Here is a 16,090-nt window from a genome sequence, read left to right as displayed (position 1 = left end):
GAAAATGCAAGAGGTGTGAAAATGCAAGAGGTGTGAAAATGCAAGAGATGCAGTTGAGGGCATTTTTGATCACGGGGAGGGGTTGTGGTCCTTGGAATCAGGATGACATCTGGGATGTCCGGGAGTGGAATGCTCCACCTTGGGAGCAGATGTGCGGAGGTGGAGGAATTGCAAGCAAGGGAATTGCGTTCTTTAAAGAGGGTTGGTGGGAGGTGGTGTAGTTCAGGTAATTATGGGAATTAATTATGGGTTTGAAAGAGACAGTTAAAGATGGAGATAGAGAGGTCCAGGAAGGGGAGGGAGATATCCGAGATGGTCCAGGAGAATTTTATTTTGGGATGAAGGGTGCTAAAAAAGTTGAGCTTGAACATGTCATCACGGGAGTACGAGGCAGCACCGATACAGTAATCGATGCAGCGGAGGAAGAGGCGAGGGATGGTGCCAGTGTAACAGCAGGAGAGGGACTGTTTCAAGTATCCTACGAAGAGGCAGGCAAAATTCAGACACATACAGGTGCCCCTTAGTTTGTAGGGGGTGGGAGGAGTTAAAGATAAAGTTGTTCAGGGTAAGGACAAGTTCTTAAAAAAAAAAAATTTAAAAAAAAAACGAAAGAACCACAGATGCTGCAAGTCAGGAACAAAAACAAAAACAAAGTTGCTGGAAAAGCTCAACAGGTCTGGCAGCATCTGTGAAGGAAACCAAGAGTTAACGGAGCTCTGAAGAAGGGTCACCGGACCTGAAATGTCAACTGATTTTTTTCTTCAGCAGGTCTGGCAGCACCTGTGAACTTTCCCAGCAACTTTGTTTTTGTAAGGACAAGATCTGTTAAGTGGATGAGGGTGTCGGTGGAGGAGGACTGGTTGAGAGGGAGAAGCGGATGGCTTTTAGACCATCTATGTGGGGGATACAAGTGTACGGGACTGGATGTCCCTAGTGGTGAAGATGAGGTTTTGGAGGCCAAGGAATTGGAAGTCTTAGAGGGAGTGGAGGGCATGGATAGTGTCCTGGATGTAGGTGGGGAGTTCCTGGACTGGAGGGAAAAGACAGTCAAAATAAGCAGAAATATGAGTTCAGTGGGGCAGGAGCAGGCTGACACAATGGGTCAGCTGACCCAGTCAGGTTTGTGGATTTTGGGTAGGAGATAGAAATGGGCGGTGCGGGATTGGTGAATGACGAGGTTGGAGGCTGTGGGTGGGAGGTCTTACAATAAATAACGTTTCCTCCCGCCTTAACTCATTTTCCTATTTATTGGCCTTTCAAACAGTACAAGCCATTGTCCTGTTCTAACAGTGTGTTGGACTGTGTTATGGCTGCAGATGGAATTACATCAACCGTGAGGGTGTTAAATTTAGTCACATTGTGATGCTGTTTACAATCAACATTACACAGAACTATGAACAGGTTACAAAGTATTCTGAAATGAAGGACAGTCATTTTACCATGTGTTGAAAAATGGAATTGAACCGAGTAAGGTACGGGATGGAGAAAAGCCTGGATTCTGACTGGTCCTGTCATTCTACTTACTTTCTTTGCTCATTCTCCCAATGGAAAAAAATCCATTGCCTCCAGTTGTACAAAGTCCTCAATGAATAGCCACTACAGCAAACTAGGAGGGCTTGGCTGGATATGTAGATCAATCTGCAATTTTGCAGAAGCTAGTACTTCAAGAATACGTCATTTAAAGAATTGAAAAGAAAGTGGTTTTGTTAAAATCCATTCCTGCAATGAGGGCAAGACAGAATAGTCCTCAGTTTGTTCATTATACTGGTCAATAGACCATCCGTAATGGTGCTTCTTTAAAAAAAAATGATATCAGGGATTTTACATACAAAGAAAAAAGTCAGAAATAGAGCTTATTCTCCTCGCAGCAGGGAATGTTAAGAGGTGACGTTATTGAGGTGCTCAAAATCATGAACAATTGACAGGGTAAAGTAGGATATTCTGTTTACACTAGTGATATGTCAGTAACTAGGGGTCACAATTTCAAGACTATCAGCAAGAGAACTAGGAGTGAGGAGAAACTTCTTTGCTCATTGTTGTTAGGATTTGGAATGCACTGCCCAGGAGAGTGGTGGAGGTGGTTTCAGAAGATAGCTGGATATATATTTGAAAGGAATGAATCTAGAGGACTGTGGAGATAGCTAGTCCCATTCTCCAGCACTAGGTAGCTCTTTCAGGAGCCGGTACAGACATGATAGGCTGAATAGCCTCAGTTTGTAATGTAATATTTTATTATTTACTCAATGTTCCTTGCTTCAAAAGCCTCAGTCCTAAAATAAAAGACCCATCCCCCTATAACCCATCTAATCTCCTCATCCCTGGACACTATGGGCAACTTAGCATGGCCAATCCACCTAGCCTGCACATCTTTGTACAGTGGGAGGAAACCGGAGCACCCAGAGGAAACCCACACAGACATGGGGAGAACGTGCAAACTCCACATAGACAGTTGCCCGACGGTGGAATCAAACCTGGGTCCCTGGTGCCGAGAGACAGCACTGCTAACCACTGAGCCACTGTGCTGCCCTTGTCCTTCTAGATGGAAGGACGGAGTTGAGAGTTTAGTATGTTCATACGTTGGTATATTTCTCATATACCAACATATGGACAAACTAATTCGCATGGGGACGTCATGAGCCTGCTCTGCCACTTGATACAAACACAGCCAATCTCACTGTGGTCTCAACTCCATTTTCCTGTCTGCCCACCATACCCTTTGACTTGTTAGTCAAGAATCTAACTCAGCCTTAAAATCAGTGATCCTGCCTTCACCGCTCTGTGCATCAACATTCCAGAGACTATCAACTTTCCAAAAAAAAAAAAAAAAAAAATTTGCTTTATTTTAATCTTAAATGGGAGACCCCTTATTTTTAAACTCTTGCATTAGTTCTGGTATCTCCCAAAAGGAGAAATACCCTTTCAGCATCAACTATGTCAAGTCCCCTCTGCACCTTATATACTTCAATACAATCACCTCCCCTCTTCTAAACTCCAGTGGATATGGGTCCAGCCTGTCCATCCTTTCCCCATGAGACGAGCCTCTCATCCAAGGAAGCTGTTGTCCCCTCATTTATTTTATTTCTGGATAACCTGCCTACCTTTGCCCAAACTGGTGAGTTGCCTTTGAGCCCCTGTTGGCAGAGCAGAGAAACAGATTCAACTGAAAACTCAGCTGATTCCACTCATAAATAACTCCCATTTAAATTATGGCCCACGTGTTTACTCAATAAATTCTTCAGTGCAATAGGTTGCTTTTCCATCCCTGCTGTAAACTTTTGCTCACATCTGGGGAAGGGTATGATTTTCTATCACTAGTCATGCTCCTGAGTTTAAACCAATAGTTGAAAAATAGTAAAAGCAGTGGGAAAGGCTTATTCTAATTGGGTTTCAAACAGCTTGGAGAAATTCAAGTGCTTGAAATGGCAGGGAAGGGAGGGAGAAGAAAATTGTGTAAAATGTAAAGAGAAAAAAAAATACATAAGCAGTGAACAGCAAGGGCTAGCAAATTAAAAAAAAAAATCAAGTGCCTACATGCAGACTTGAAGAAAAGCAGGAGTGAGTCACAAATCAACCCAAAATAGAGGGGATAACAACAAAAAGGGATTTAACTGCAACAAATGTTATTTCTTACATTGTTGCAAGAAAGAATGTTTCTCCTGCATGTTTGTGTAGGGAAGGTAGCTAGCTGAATTTGATAACTGGAATCTCAGTGGCATTTCGTTCCAGACACCAAAATCAAACTAAACTGAACCAGTGACTCTCAAAATCAAATGTCTCCTTTTTGAAATGGATGGCTAAGATTTAGTGTCCTCCATATTCCTTGGCTTCCTTGAAATGATAGCTGATCCTGCATCTTGTCAGTACATTTACAAATTCATCATTGTAGTCCTTGTAGCAAAGAATTAGTTCCTGACAACTAACACCGCCTAATACTGTAACCGATTACACACATGCCTCAACTATACATTTCCCACTCAACATTAAACGGATAGAATTCTCAGAATCCCAGTTTGGGATTCTTTTCTCTTACCTTACATTTAAATGGTTTGACGGGTGAATGAACGATCATGTGGGTCTTTAAAGTCTGTTTTTGAACAAATGTTTTAAAGCAGATGTGGCACTGATATGCACGGACACTGGTATGAATCAGCATGTGTCTCTTCAGGTTTGCTTGAAGGGTGAATTCACGTCCACATACTTCACATTTAAATTCCTTTACTCCCTGATGGAGGGGAAAGATGCAGGGTTCAGATTACTTAGAATCATTTGTTACTTCTATAAAAACAAATCAAGTCTGTGAACTTGGGTCATTGAGAAACCAATAAATTTACTCCTCAAAAATGAAAACAAAATTAAAATGGATTAAAATCAGAGCTACAAAACAGCAAAGGGATAGTAAAAGCACACTGATACATTTGTGAAGGGTGAAATTTTAAAACAGGTTACCAAAGCATAGCAGGATTGGGTAGGGTATTAAACATATTGTTCCAGCAAGCTGGGTGACATCATCTTCTATCGACTGCACCTATACAGGTTCATTGATGCCAACCATACTAAACTGTGACCTAGCTCCTTGGCTGACTGAGAAACAAGATTCTTCATCACTGGAAAAAAAAAGGAGGATATAACCAGGGAACTGCCAATGCTGGAGAATCTGAGATAACAAGGTGTAGAATGAATTTCTGAAGAAGGGTCTAGATCCGAAACGTCAGCTTTCCTGCTCCTCTGATGCTGCTTGGCCTGCTGTGTTCATCCAGCTCTACACCTGGTTATCTCAGGATATAACCAGAATGTGTTTGCTGCTTAACCAACACAAGGGGGCACAAACAATTTTGAGTCTGAAATGAATGCAGTCCAGTTGCCTGTAAGAGAATGGATTTAAGTTGTACGTGTCAAATTGAATTCAGAAATACAGATGACATTTGGAAAAAGAGAGCTTCTCGAAATGGACAATACGAAATCAACACCAGGCAGGTTTCTACAAAATTAATTAGTTCAAAGAAAGGACTAGTGGGAAAATTCTTTTGGCTTTCCAACAAATTATTTGTGGAAAGTTATACAAGAGCTCCAAGACATTTTTTGGATGATACAAGATGGAAAAACACCATCCTAACAATCACTGCTTATCTAGGTTACTGTGTCAAGTTATGACACCCAACATAAAGCGTGAATTAGAGAGCCTGGTAAAGGTGGAGGGAAAGCTACTAGATTGCTAACTATCATTAATCTATTCGTTATGATAACTTTAAGTTGAGTTTTTTTTTTAAAATGGTATTTGATAGTTAAAATAATGAAGGAACTAGACTGTCTATATGGATAGACATAAATATAACTTGCATTAACTGTCTTTTCACAAACTGGAATGCCTCACCAATGAGCACCTCCAAAGCCCACTGCCCCACACCAATACATACTTTATTAACTAGAAGACTTTCCAAGGCTAACAGCACCCAAGCACTCTATCGTTGTCAACACATTCTGATGCAAGTTATAAACATAGATTTAGGTCAGTATATTCACAACCTATAATGAGAGATGCATTATTATTGGGAGGGATGTCACTAGTGAATATTAAAAGCATATTGCATATTTATGATCTTCTTCACTATTTGGCATTTTAGACTTACCAGCATAACCTGATCCCTGTGCTGAAAAGTGAATTTTTCTGTATTTTTGCATAAAACTTAAAGAGAGACAGTAGGTTTTATATCCGGTGATTCTTTTTGCAAAGGATCATTGGCTCTGGAACAATTTGCCAGCTTATGCAGCAAGTTCAGATTCACTAAAGCCATTGTGGTGCACATGGTTACAATCGTATTCTGGAATTCACACTGATTCGCATTCACAGCACAGAAACAATTCTTTTGCAGGGGGATATTAATCAATTTCCTGAATTGGCCACTTTTTAAATTTGGTCCTCTCAGGAGATTACTTCCAACCACCAGAAATGCCATTATAGCAGCCTGAAGATTTCATTATGACACAAAGTACAAGTTTGGTGAACCAGCTTGACTTTTCCGGTCCATATTTTTCAAATGATTGCGCAGAATTCTATTATCCAGACCGGACTTTGGATGTTGAGGTCAATCTAAATGAATTCTTCACTCAAAAAAGGTACAACCTTTCTACATCACAGAAACTGAACTGGTGAGGGCAATAACAAAGCCAGCCCAATAGCTTTCCTACTAAAAAAAACCTGTACATTTATTCTCTCAATTTCATCCTTTTCTTCCAGATTCTCAGTCTTTGTAACATCTTTTCCAATGACTATTTTCCATGGAAAAACTTTTGGAATATCTAATTTCTTCTGCTAAGGTTTTGCCTTATCCAGAGCCAATACACCTACTTCTGCCATCTCAACTACTTATTGAACTTGACCTTCCTTTCCACTGGCCTCTGCTTGCACCATCTAATAATGTGACCCCATGAATCTCACCAGCCACTCCCTCTGGGAGGCTTTTTGTTATTAGCATTCCTAATTGTTTATCTCAATGTGTTGATTCAGCAGAAGCAAATGCAGCACCTGGCCATTCATTTAGACCCTTTAGTCGAACTCATCAGCACTGACCTGACATCCCATTGTTACCTAGTCCAATTGCTAGCATTTCAGCACACATCTCTCCAAAACCTTCTCATTTATGTACCCATCCAGATGCCTTTTAAATGTTGTAATTGTATCCACCTCCATCACTTCCTCTGGCAGTTCGTTCCATACACTCACCACTTGTGTGAAAAGGTTACCACTCAGGTCCTTTTTAAATCTTTCCCCTCTCACCTTAAACTTGTACCCTCTAGTTTTGGACTCCCCACCCTACCCTAGGAAAGACCTTAGCTATTCACCCTTTCCATGCCCCTCACGATTTATTAAACCTCCATAAAGGTCACCCCTAAACCTCCAATGCTCCAAAGAAAAAAAGCTGCAGCCTATTCAGCCTTTCCCTATAACTCAACCCTCCAGTGCCAGCAATATCCTTGTAAATCTATTCTGCACCCACTCGTGTTTAACAACATCCTTCCTATAGAAGGGTGGCCAGAATTCCACAGTACTCTAAATGTTCTTTGCAAGAAATTTTTGGTGCTTTTCTTCCACTTTGTCTCAGTTTACACATAATTCCTCCAATGTAAAGTTGCCATACTTACTGCTCAGAGCACGGTCTCTCAACAGGGAGCTAAAATCCAGACCTTGCCAAATATCTCTAATCCTGTTGCAACTCTGGTTATCCTTGGATTACCTCTTTAATTCCCCTCCAATTCTAACAGTTTTCACTCTTAGGATATAATCTCACAGCAATCTTAGACAAGAGGTTTCAAATGGCAGCCCTCTGATCTGAACCAAGATTGACAGTCTCTGTCTCACCTTCCTAGTCATTTTTTAAGTTTGCTTCCCTTCACTTGAGCTTTACTTAAACTCACTTTTTGTCTTCAGCATGCCTGATTAAACCAAGTTGACGAATATGCACATCACCCAGGAATTTTCACCTCTATTTATTTTAAATCTATTCCTAAACAGTAGGATCATTAGCAACTGCCCACTTGAGTGCAGTAATTTTCTTTAATCAGTGCAATGACCTTCACCCTGTCATTTTGTCAGTTCTTCAAAAAAAAAAGGAAGAAAAAAAACTTTCCCTTTCCAGTTCTGACAAATTGTCTTCATCGAAATACTCATCTATATGTTCCTTCAATGTATTTCAACATTTTCTATGTCAGACTTTCAGCATTTAAAAACTCCTTTAGTGGCTTCGTGACCAGAGAAACTTGGTGATGTTGGCTAGATTTAATGGCTTCGTCTTTAGTTTCCCTATTTCCATTATTTCTCCCACTCCTGATCCAATGGGATGACTAGATTATAGTGAAATACAATTTGACATGCAATTAATGCAAAATAAAAGCTTTAAGAATAACACTGGTTATCACAGCCCCAATTATATACATCATATTACATGACCCTTGTTGTGTTAATGCTAGGCTTGATTTCATCAGCCAGAAGCAATGAAAATAATCAACATAAGTAATAATCAAATTAAGTTGATTGTATTCCAGGTTTTTACTAGGGCAGTGGAATTATTAAATACTGCGTTCTCTAGCAGGACCAAAAAAAAGAGAATGAATTGCATTGGCTGCTTCCTCCGTTGTTGTGTTTAGTCCGAGTATAGTCAGTCAGGTATGAAATTGGCAAAATGGCTTTAAAATCCAACATGATATATTGTCATCAATTACATTATCCAACCATTCCAAACTGGTGATATAAAAATAAATCCTGTCATAATTACATTTTAGTAGAAATGTTCAAAGCCTGAATCAATAAGGATACTCCCTGAAAGGCAGCCTACCAGATTAGGATGACAGGCAGCCTCAACAAAAGTAAACATCAACATTTAAGGCTCATCATCTTCAAATTCCACCACACCCCCAAGGTTCTGCCAATCCTTATCAACTGGAATAACTTTAAACAACAAATATGATCTATAGCCAGAACAAGTGGGCAGTCTTACCTTGTGTGTAAGCGAGTGCTGTTTCAGGTGATGAGGCTGAGTAAATTCCATGCCACATTCGGTGCAGACATACGGGCGGATATTCTGATGTTTCATCATATGGTTCTGAAGCTGACTTCGATAGCTGAAAGTCTTGTTGCACTCTGTGCATTCATATGGTGTGGGACCTTGATGCGCAACAAGATGTCTCTTGAGCTGAATGAGTGACACAAAATCCAATCCACATTCAATACAAATATGACACCTGCCATTTTCATGCTTGGCTTCATGGGCCTTCAACTCACTGGGATAAGCAAAACCACGTCCACAGACTCTGCAGCTGTATGGCTTTATGTCAGTATGCAACAACATGTGCCGTTTAAGGTGGCTTGTCTGTGTGAAAGCTTTATCGCATACCTCACATTTGTGTGGTCGAATGCCTTCATGAGTAAGAAGGTGCATCTGTAAATGACTTGGCTGCTTAAAAAGCTTGTGACAGTGTTGACATTCGTGAGGCTTAATGCCACTGTGACCCAATATGTGAGTGACCAAGTTATATTTCGAAGTGTACGATTTTTCACATAACCGACACTGCCATCGTTTCTGCCCTTCCCCAACATCAATACAATAGGAATCATCAATTTGCACATTAACATCCAACCGATCTATTTGAGCTCTTCTGCTACGATCCTCCTGCTGAGGGACAGATATCTCAGTTTCATATGCCACTTGGCGTTGCCATACAAAGTTACGGTTCTCCCCTGTCACCGACTCTTCTGGAAATTGTTCTTCAATTTGGACTAAAGTCGGCGATTTACTCGTTTCAAAATAATTGTTCATCAACTTTTCCTCTTCTGCGTCAACCCGCTCCTGCAGATCAGAATTACAATGCAGGATTTCTTTATAGTTGGGAGAAAAATTAACTGTGTGAACATCTTGAGTCCTTTCTCGAAGAGGGCGATGCATTTGTTTTCTTTTGAAGTTGCTAATGTCAATCATTTTCATTCCATGCCTGTACAGAACACTGTTGGACTGATTCTCTGCATCATACTCTGCTTCAACTGTTTCCTCCTTACAATTTTCATCATTTTTTTCAGCATGTACTAGCTTCACAGGCTGTCGTTTCCTCCTCCTTGCTTGCCTTTCAAAAGTTATAAAGCCGTTTTCTGCTTCTAAACTTTCCTCCTCTTGTTGCTCAAAACATTCAGATGTGTTAATCACATCCAGTCTAGGGCTTTGCTCTGTTGTCATGTGTTCAAGTGCAGTGCTCTTATTAATTGATGCATCTGGTATATGATAAATTCCATTTTCTCTGAATGGAAAATTAAAAGGGCCATTCTGGCCAACAAGTCCCAAAGTAGCTGCTTGTGCAAAGGATAATATCACAACAGGATCTGTTTGAGTTCCAGTATTTACAAGCTGATCCATGACTTCTAATTCATTACCAATTGCTCCACAGAGAGATATCTAGAAGGTTAAAACAGAAATATGCCCAAAAAAAGTTATTTAAATGTTTTTTCTGCTTTCAATTAGCTTTAAAAATAGTAGGTTTTAGTCTAAAATGTACACAATCCCAAAATATCTGATTTTAGTCATTTCGTAATACAAAACCTAAGTATAGAAACATGGAGAATAGGAGTCATTGGTCCATCAAGCCTGCTCCACCGTGACTGATCTCTCTCAACATCATAATCCTACACTCTTCCCACATCCCTCAACATCTTTAGCTTCGAGAAGTCTATTTATTTCAAATGTATTCAGTGACTTTGCCTCCACAGCCTTCTGTTGTAGAGAATTCCACAGACTGACCATCCTTGGAGTAAAGACATTTTACGTGATCTCATCAGAAATGACCTAACACGTATTCAGAGACTGACCCCTTGTTCTGGAATCCCCCCAGCCATGGGTAATGTCATCCCTCATCCAGTCTGTCCAGCCTTGTCAAAATTTTAATAAGATCCCCTCTCATTCTTCTAAATGAAGAATACTGGCACAGTCTCTCCTCATACAACTAGCCTGCAATACCAGGAAGTAGTCTAGTAAATCCCCACTGCACTCTATGGCAAATATGTTGCCCCAAAGTCCTGTTCAGCTGCAGCGAGACTTCCTTATATGCAAACCCTCTGGCAAAGAAGGCCAACAGACCACTTGCTTTCTGAACTGTTTGATGCACCCATATGCTTGCTTTCAATGACTAATGCACAATGACACTTAGATTTGTTTATACATCAACAATTCCCAATCTATCACCATTTAGAGATAGTGGGGAACTGCTGGTGCTGGAGAATCTGAGATAACAAGGTGTAGAACTGGATGAACACAGCAGGCCAAGCTGACGTTTCGGTCTGGACCCTTCTTCAGAAATGCCCCATTTCTGAAGAAGGGTCCAGACCCGAAACGTCAGCTTTCCTGCTCCTCTGATGCTGCTTGGCCTGCTGTGTTCATCCAGCTCTACACCTTGTTATATCACCATTTACATGTTGTTATTTGACCATTGTCCACTACAGCAGGGAAAGACAATGTCATACTTATCACAAAAGACTTCAGTGGTTCAAGAAAGTAGCTCACCACCACCTTCTCCAGGGTAATTAGGGACTGACAATAAATGCTGGCCTAGCCAGTGATGCCCATATCCCAGGAAAAAATAATTTAAACAAAGTATTAGGCATGGGGAAAATCAAGCCATTGATTTGGGGGGAGGGAAGCAGATATGAAAAAAATGTTCTGTTGGGAAGATAGAAAAAAAAAGTTATCCTACATCCATCCTGCAAGAGGTGAGCTAACTCATTCCCACTTCAGATTTTTTTTTGAAAAAAGCTTCTTAAACAATTTCTGTTGATTGCATCATGTGGCAAATAGTTTACAAACAATGGGGACAACCTTAACTTATTAACATTGCATGCGAACCTGTGGGTGAAGCACAAGTTTCCACTCATACACCATTGTGACAGAATATAATTCAGAGAAAAATCAATACTACAGTATAAAAATAAAATGCAGTAGCTCTAAAATCATGCAGTTATACATAGTACTATCCATGTCCAGTAATTCAATTTTACTAGTGGCAACTCAGATACCAAATTGTTCATCCTACTAAGAGAAGCATCTTAGTTCAGAACCAATTAAAGCTGCAAATTAGTCTCCAGCTGATGAAAGACTGAATACTATTTATAACAGCTACTTAAATGGGTTCTGTGATTACATTAGAAAGATCTGGAGGCCCATTTCACTGGCTAACTAAAAACTGGGGTTAAACATTGCTAAAAAAGGAGACAAGTTGTCAAAACTTCTCATATTGCACACATTGGGTTTAAGATGCAAGAAACAGAAATCAATTTATACAGCATGAGAAGAGGGTGCTGATTGGTTGCATCATCATTGGTATGGAGATGCAGCAAGAATAGGTAGTTAATTGTCAATCTTAGTTCTCAAACCAGGCAGATAGCAATACCCTGACCAGAGTATATGGGAATGAAACTAGAAGTATCTATGACACAGAGATAGTAGGAACTGCAGAGGCTGGAGAATCTGAGATAACAAGGTGTACAGCTGGATGAACACAGCAGGCCAAGCAGCAGAGGAGCAGGAAGGCCGACATTTGGGGCCTAGACCCTTCTTCAGAAATGGCTTCGCAGTGGGGTTAAAATTGTTTCAGAGATAGTAGGAACTGCAGATGCTGGAGAATCGGAGATAACAAGGTGTAGAGCTGAAGAAGGGACTAGGCCCGAAACGTCAGCCTTTCTGCTTCTCTGATGCTGCTTAGCCTGCTGTGTTCATCCAGCTGTACACCTTGTTATCTCAGTTTCTATGACACGATTATTCCATGAAAAAGGTGTAATGTATGAAATTCTTTTACCTACACACAGCAGGGTCCTGTGTATTCATATATACAGCTTTTACATGTGCAAATGCATCATACTGTTAGCACCTCTTTTTCATGCTGCATAAACTTCTATCCCTTTGTTCAAGTCCATTTCTTGCATCCCATTCCCAATGAACGCAAAACACAAAGCTTGAGTTTTTTTTTGAGTAATGTATGACCAAGCAAAAGAGATGTAAACAGGGTGGCAAAGAGACAAGACAAAAGGGAAGGGAGAATGGGTAGTGAATTTATGGGAAAGTGTAATTCTAGAAAACTAGGAACAAGAGCTTAGAATTAATTCAGCTTTCCACATGCTGTATTGGCTTTAAATGAGAGAGTTTGAGGATCAATATCAGACAGACAGTTTGCATATTTACTTAATTGTAAACAACTGACAAGAATTCAAGAGTAGTGATTACTGCACACCCGATCAAACCAATGTTGAAAGACTGATTGTTGGGAAGTTACAAAAATCTGAATATCCCTAACAATACAAAAAACTTTTTTGAAAAACCTTCAACTACTTCTGAAACCAGAAAGAAAGCTTTTTCTTTCAAGGGAAAAAAAAGATACGTGCAAGTGTAGCTCAATAAAAGCTCGATACAGCTCTACACTCGCTCCACACTGATGTGTGAATAGAGACCTTACAGGAAGAGTTTGTGAACTTCCACTTCCTTTTGCATAGCCCTAGAAAGTTCATACATCAGTGAACCTTTGGTTTATTAGAACACGAGAAATATGTACTTTGGTTTGGAGCGGATTTGTTTCTTTACTGCATGTATGTTCATTTCTACTTCATGATAGATCTGAAGTATATACACAAATTTAAAAAGTCCTCAAGCTTTACAATAGATTACAAAAGAATATTTACACTAGCTAAATTACGACTACAGTGGAACTGAGGAATTAACTGAAGAATAATTGTTTAAAAACAAAAGTAAAGGCAACTGATATGCTGTCCGAGTTTGGATTTCAGGTCATACATTAAAAAGGAAACAGCTACAACAGTCACTGCAATTTCCGACCAAAGCAGTGATAATGACCACCAATAACTTGCAAAGAGTGATTTCAAAGTAAAGGTTTCAGTATATAGTTGGATGTCTGAGGCCATTAAAGAAACTAAATACATGCTTCAATTCAAGATGATATCTTCCCAACAGAAGAAAACAGAAAATCATGGGTAGTTTCAATGTCTGTATCAGTGCTTTGCCGAAGCAATCCAAAAAACTAGTGTCACTGTCTTGCTCTCTCCCTATATTCCAGATCGTTTGAAACTAAAAAGAGGAAGGTGCTGGAGATGGAAAGAGAAAATGTTACAAATTATTTTAAAGGACAGCTGGTACAGTGTTAATATTGTCCATACTCATTTACATTCAAGAAAATTAGTTATTCATTCAAAAATGGAGAATTCATTGTTGGTTATTATGCAAGTAAATATTGAGCAGTCTTCAGAGTTTACCCACTGCAATGGAAACATCCATGAATATTCAAAACAAATAGGTGATAGTAACTGCTACAACACCAGAGGCAATAAACTGAAGCAATGAAAATTCAGACTTTCAGTCGAAAGGAGACCAATGCTAAACAAAAAAAAGCTGTTTACAATGCAACTAAAATGAGTGCCTTGCTTTGTCATTCCCAGAGGGATCATTTTTAAATAAATCCGTTACAATCCAGGTTGCCTGTCAAATTTACATAGACACACTCAGATCCCAGGTATCTTCAAAGAAAATTAAGTCAGGTCACACATAACAAAATTTTCTGTGCAAAGTTAAGAAAGCAAATTGATCTACCTTAGGTACACACTTTTACACAGACATTTCAGAACAAGGCAAGTTAAAGTTGACAAACTGGTCAAACTTCCAAAGAGCACAAAATGCCAGATGCAGCAAGGTAGATCACAGGTATTTCTCAGCAGCTGCCCCCCATTCTACCTCCTCAGATGTTAGTGATATTGTGGGTCACCAAATCTCATTCATTTGAGAATCTAATACTAGAACTCTATCAAAACTCAGGCTGCCTCAACAACAACTCACGCAAGTAGTTGAATTTCTTCTGGAATAGGAGAACTGTGTTCCACTAGCTTCCTGACGGTGCACTCTTAACACCTATTCAAGGGCACAATTTCAGCTCTTTTGCTAACAGCTAATGTTGGCCAGCTTGCACAATCCCTGCATTTCTCCAAGTTCCAATATTTCTCATCTGCATCAAGCAAGTATTGTTTGTGGGCTTCCTTCATCCGCTTCCTACCCAACACACAATCAGAAAATGGCTCACGGGACTTCACTGCACCCTCAGAGTCAACTAAAGTACTTTAATCACATGGCTTTTGCTCCTAATCTGTTCAAACAGAAGGAGTAGGCCATTCAACCCGGAGCCAGTTCTGCCATTCAACAAGATCATGGCTGACCTGGTTGTGTTCCAAATTCTACATTCTCAACTAACAAATAAACTTTAATTTCATGACTAATCAGAATCCATCCATCACCACCTTAAAAAAAGTTCAACGATCCCACTTCCACTGCCTTCTAAGGCAAGAGGTTTGAAAGTCTCACAATGCTCAAGAGGGCAAAAGCTCTCAGTTACTTTAAAAAATGAGAAGCCCCTTTTTGTTTATTAACAGTACTCCTAGTTCTGGACTTCGCCACAAGAAATATTTTTGCACATCGACATAGTCAAGTCAATTCAGGATCTCATACACTTCAATCAGGTCACTCCTTGCTCTAAATTCTGGTGGAAACAGTTCCTGCTTATTTAAAGTTTCCTCAAGACCACCTGTTCATTCAAGGCATCAATGTAATAAAGCCATTTCAGAACCACCTCCAAACAATTAACATTCTTCCTAAAAGAGAATATCTGGTGTACCATCTTAATTTCACCAATGCCCTGTATAACTGAAGTAAAACAGCCTTACATTTATGTTCGGTTCCTCTCATAAGGATTAGCATCTCATCAGCCTTGCTTATTTGCTGGAACTGCATATTAACTTCTAGTGACTTGTACACCAGAACACAGATCTTTTTGCACTTGGAATTCTGCAGTTCTCCATTTAAATAATACTCTGCTTTATTTTTCCTGCCAAAGTGAGCACTTCACCTGTTCCCACATTTTAGAGTCATAAAGATGTACAGCATGGAAACAGACCCTTTGGTCCAACTTGTCAATGCCAACCTGATATCCTAAATTAATCTAGTCCCATTTGCCAGCATTTGCCCATACCCCTCAAAACCTTTCCATTCATATACCCATCCAGATGACTATAAATGTACCATTGTAAATGACTGTAATTGTACCAGCCTCCACTACTTCCTCTGGCAGCTCATTCCACACATACACCACCTTCCGCCTGAAAAAGTTGCCCTTTAGGTCCCTTTTAAATCTTTCCCCTCTCACCTTACACCTACGCCTTCTAGTTCTGGACGACGACTCCTCCTCCTCCTCACCACCACCACCACCCCCGGGGAAAAAGACTTGGCTATTCAACCTATCCATGCCCCTCATGATTTTACAAATCGCTATAAAGGACACCCTCAGCCTCCAACACTCCAGGTAAAAATTAGCCCCAGCCTATTCAGCCTCTCCCAATAGCTCAAACCCTCCAACCCTGGCAACATCCTTGCAAATCTTTTCTGAACCCTTTCAAGTTTCACAACATACGTCCTATGACAGGAAGACCAGAATTGCACACAGCATTCCAAAAGTGGCCTAACCAATGTCCTGTACAGCCACAACACGACCTCCCAACTCCTATACTCAA

At 40.1% G+C, this 16,090-nt stretch overlaps 2 protein-coding genes across 2 annotated transcripts in view; both read right to left on the bottom strand.

Annotated features, from left to right (window-relative positions):
* The window catches only part of znf710a (zinc finger protein 710a), a 14,679-nt gene extending 4,742 nt beyond the window's left edge, over positions 1-9,937 (bottom strand). Inside the window, exons 1-2 of the mRNA XM_020528554.2 lie at positions 8,493-9,937; positions 4,031-4,222 (exon numbers count right to left, since the gene is read on the bottom strand). Of these exons, the coding sequence (XP_020384143.1) occupies positions 4,031-4,222; positions 8,493-9,899 (1,599 nt within the window). The 5' untranslated portion in view covers positions 9,900-9,937. The remainder of the gene's footprint in view (positions 1-4,030; positions 4,223-8,492) is intronic.
* sema4ba (sema domain, immunoglobulin domain (Ig), transmembrane domain (TM) and short cytoplasmic domain, (semaphorin) 4Ba) overlaps positions 1-16,090 on the bottom strand; it is a 480,563-nt gene that overhangs the window by 448,568 nt on the left and 15,905 nt on the right. The window lies entirely within an intron of this gene.

This window comes from Rhincodon typus, chromosome 33 (genome assembly GCF_021869965.1).
Source record: "Rhincodon typus isolate 14 chromosome 33, sRhiTyp1.1, whole genome shotgun sequence".
Taxonomy (NCBI): Eukaryota; Metazoa; Chordata; class Chondrichthyes; order Orectolobiformes; family Rhincodontidae; genus Rhincodon; species Rhincodon typus.
This window is presented reverse-complemented; position numbering and strand designations above follow the sequence as displayed.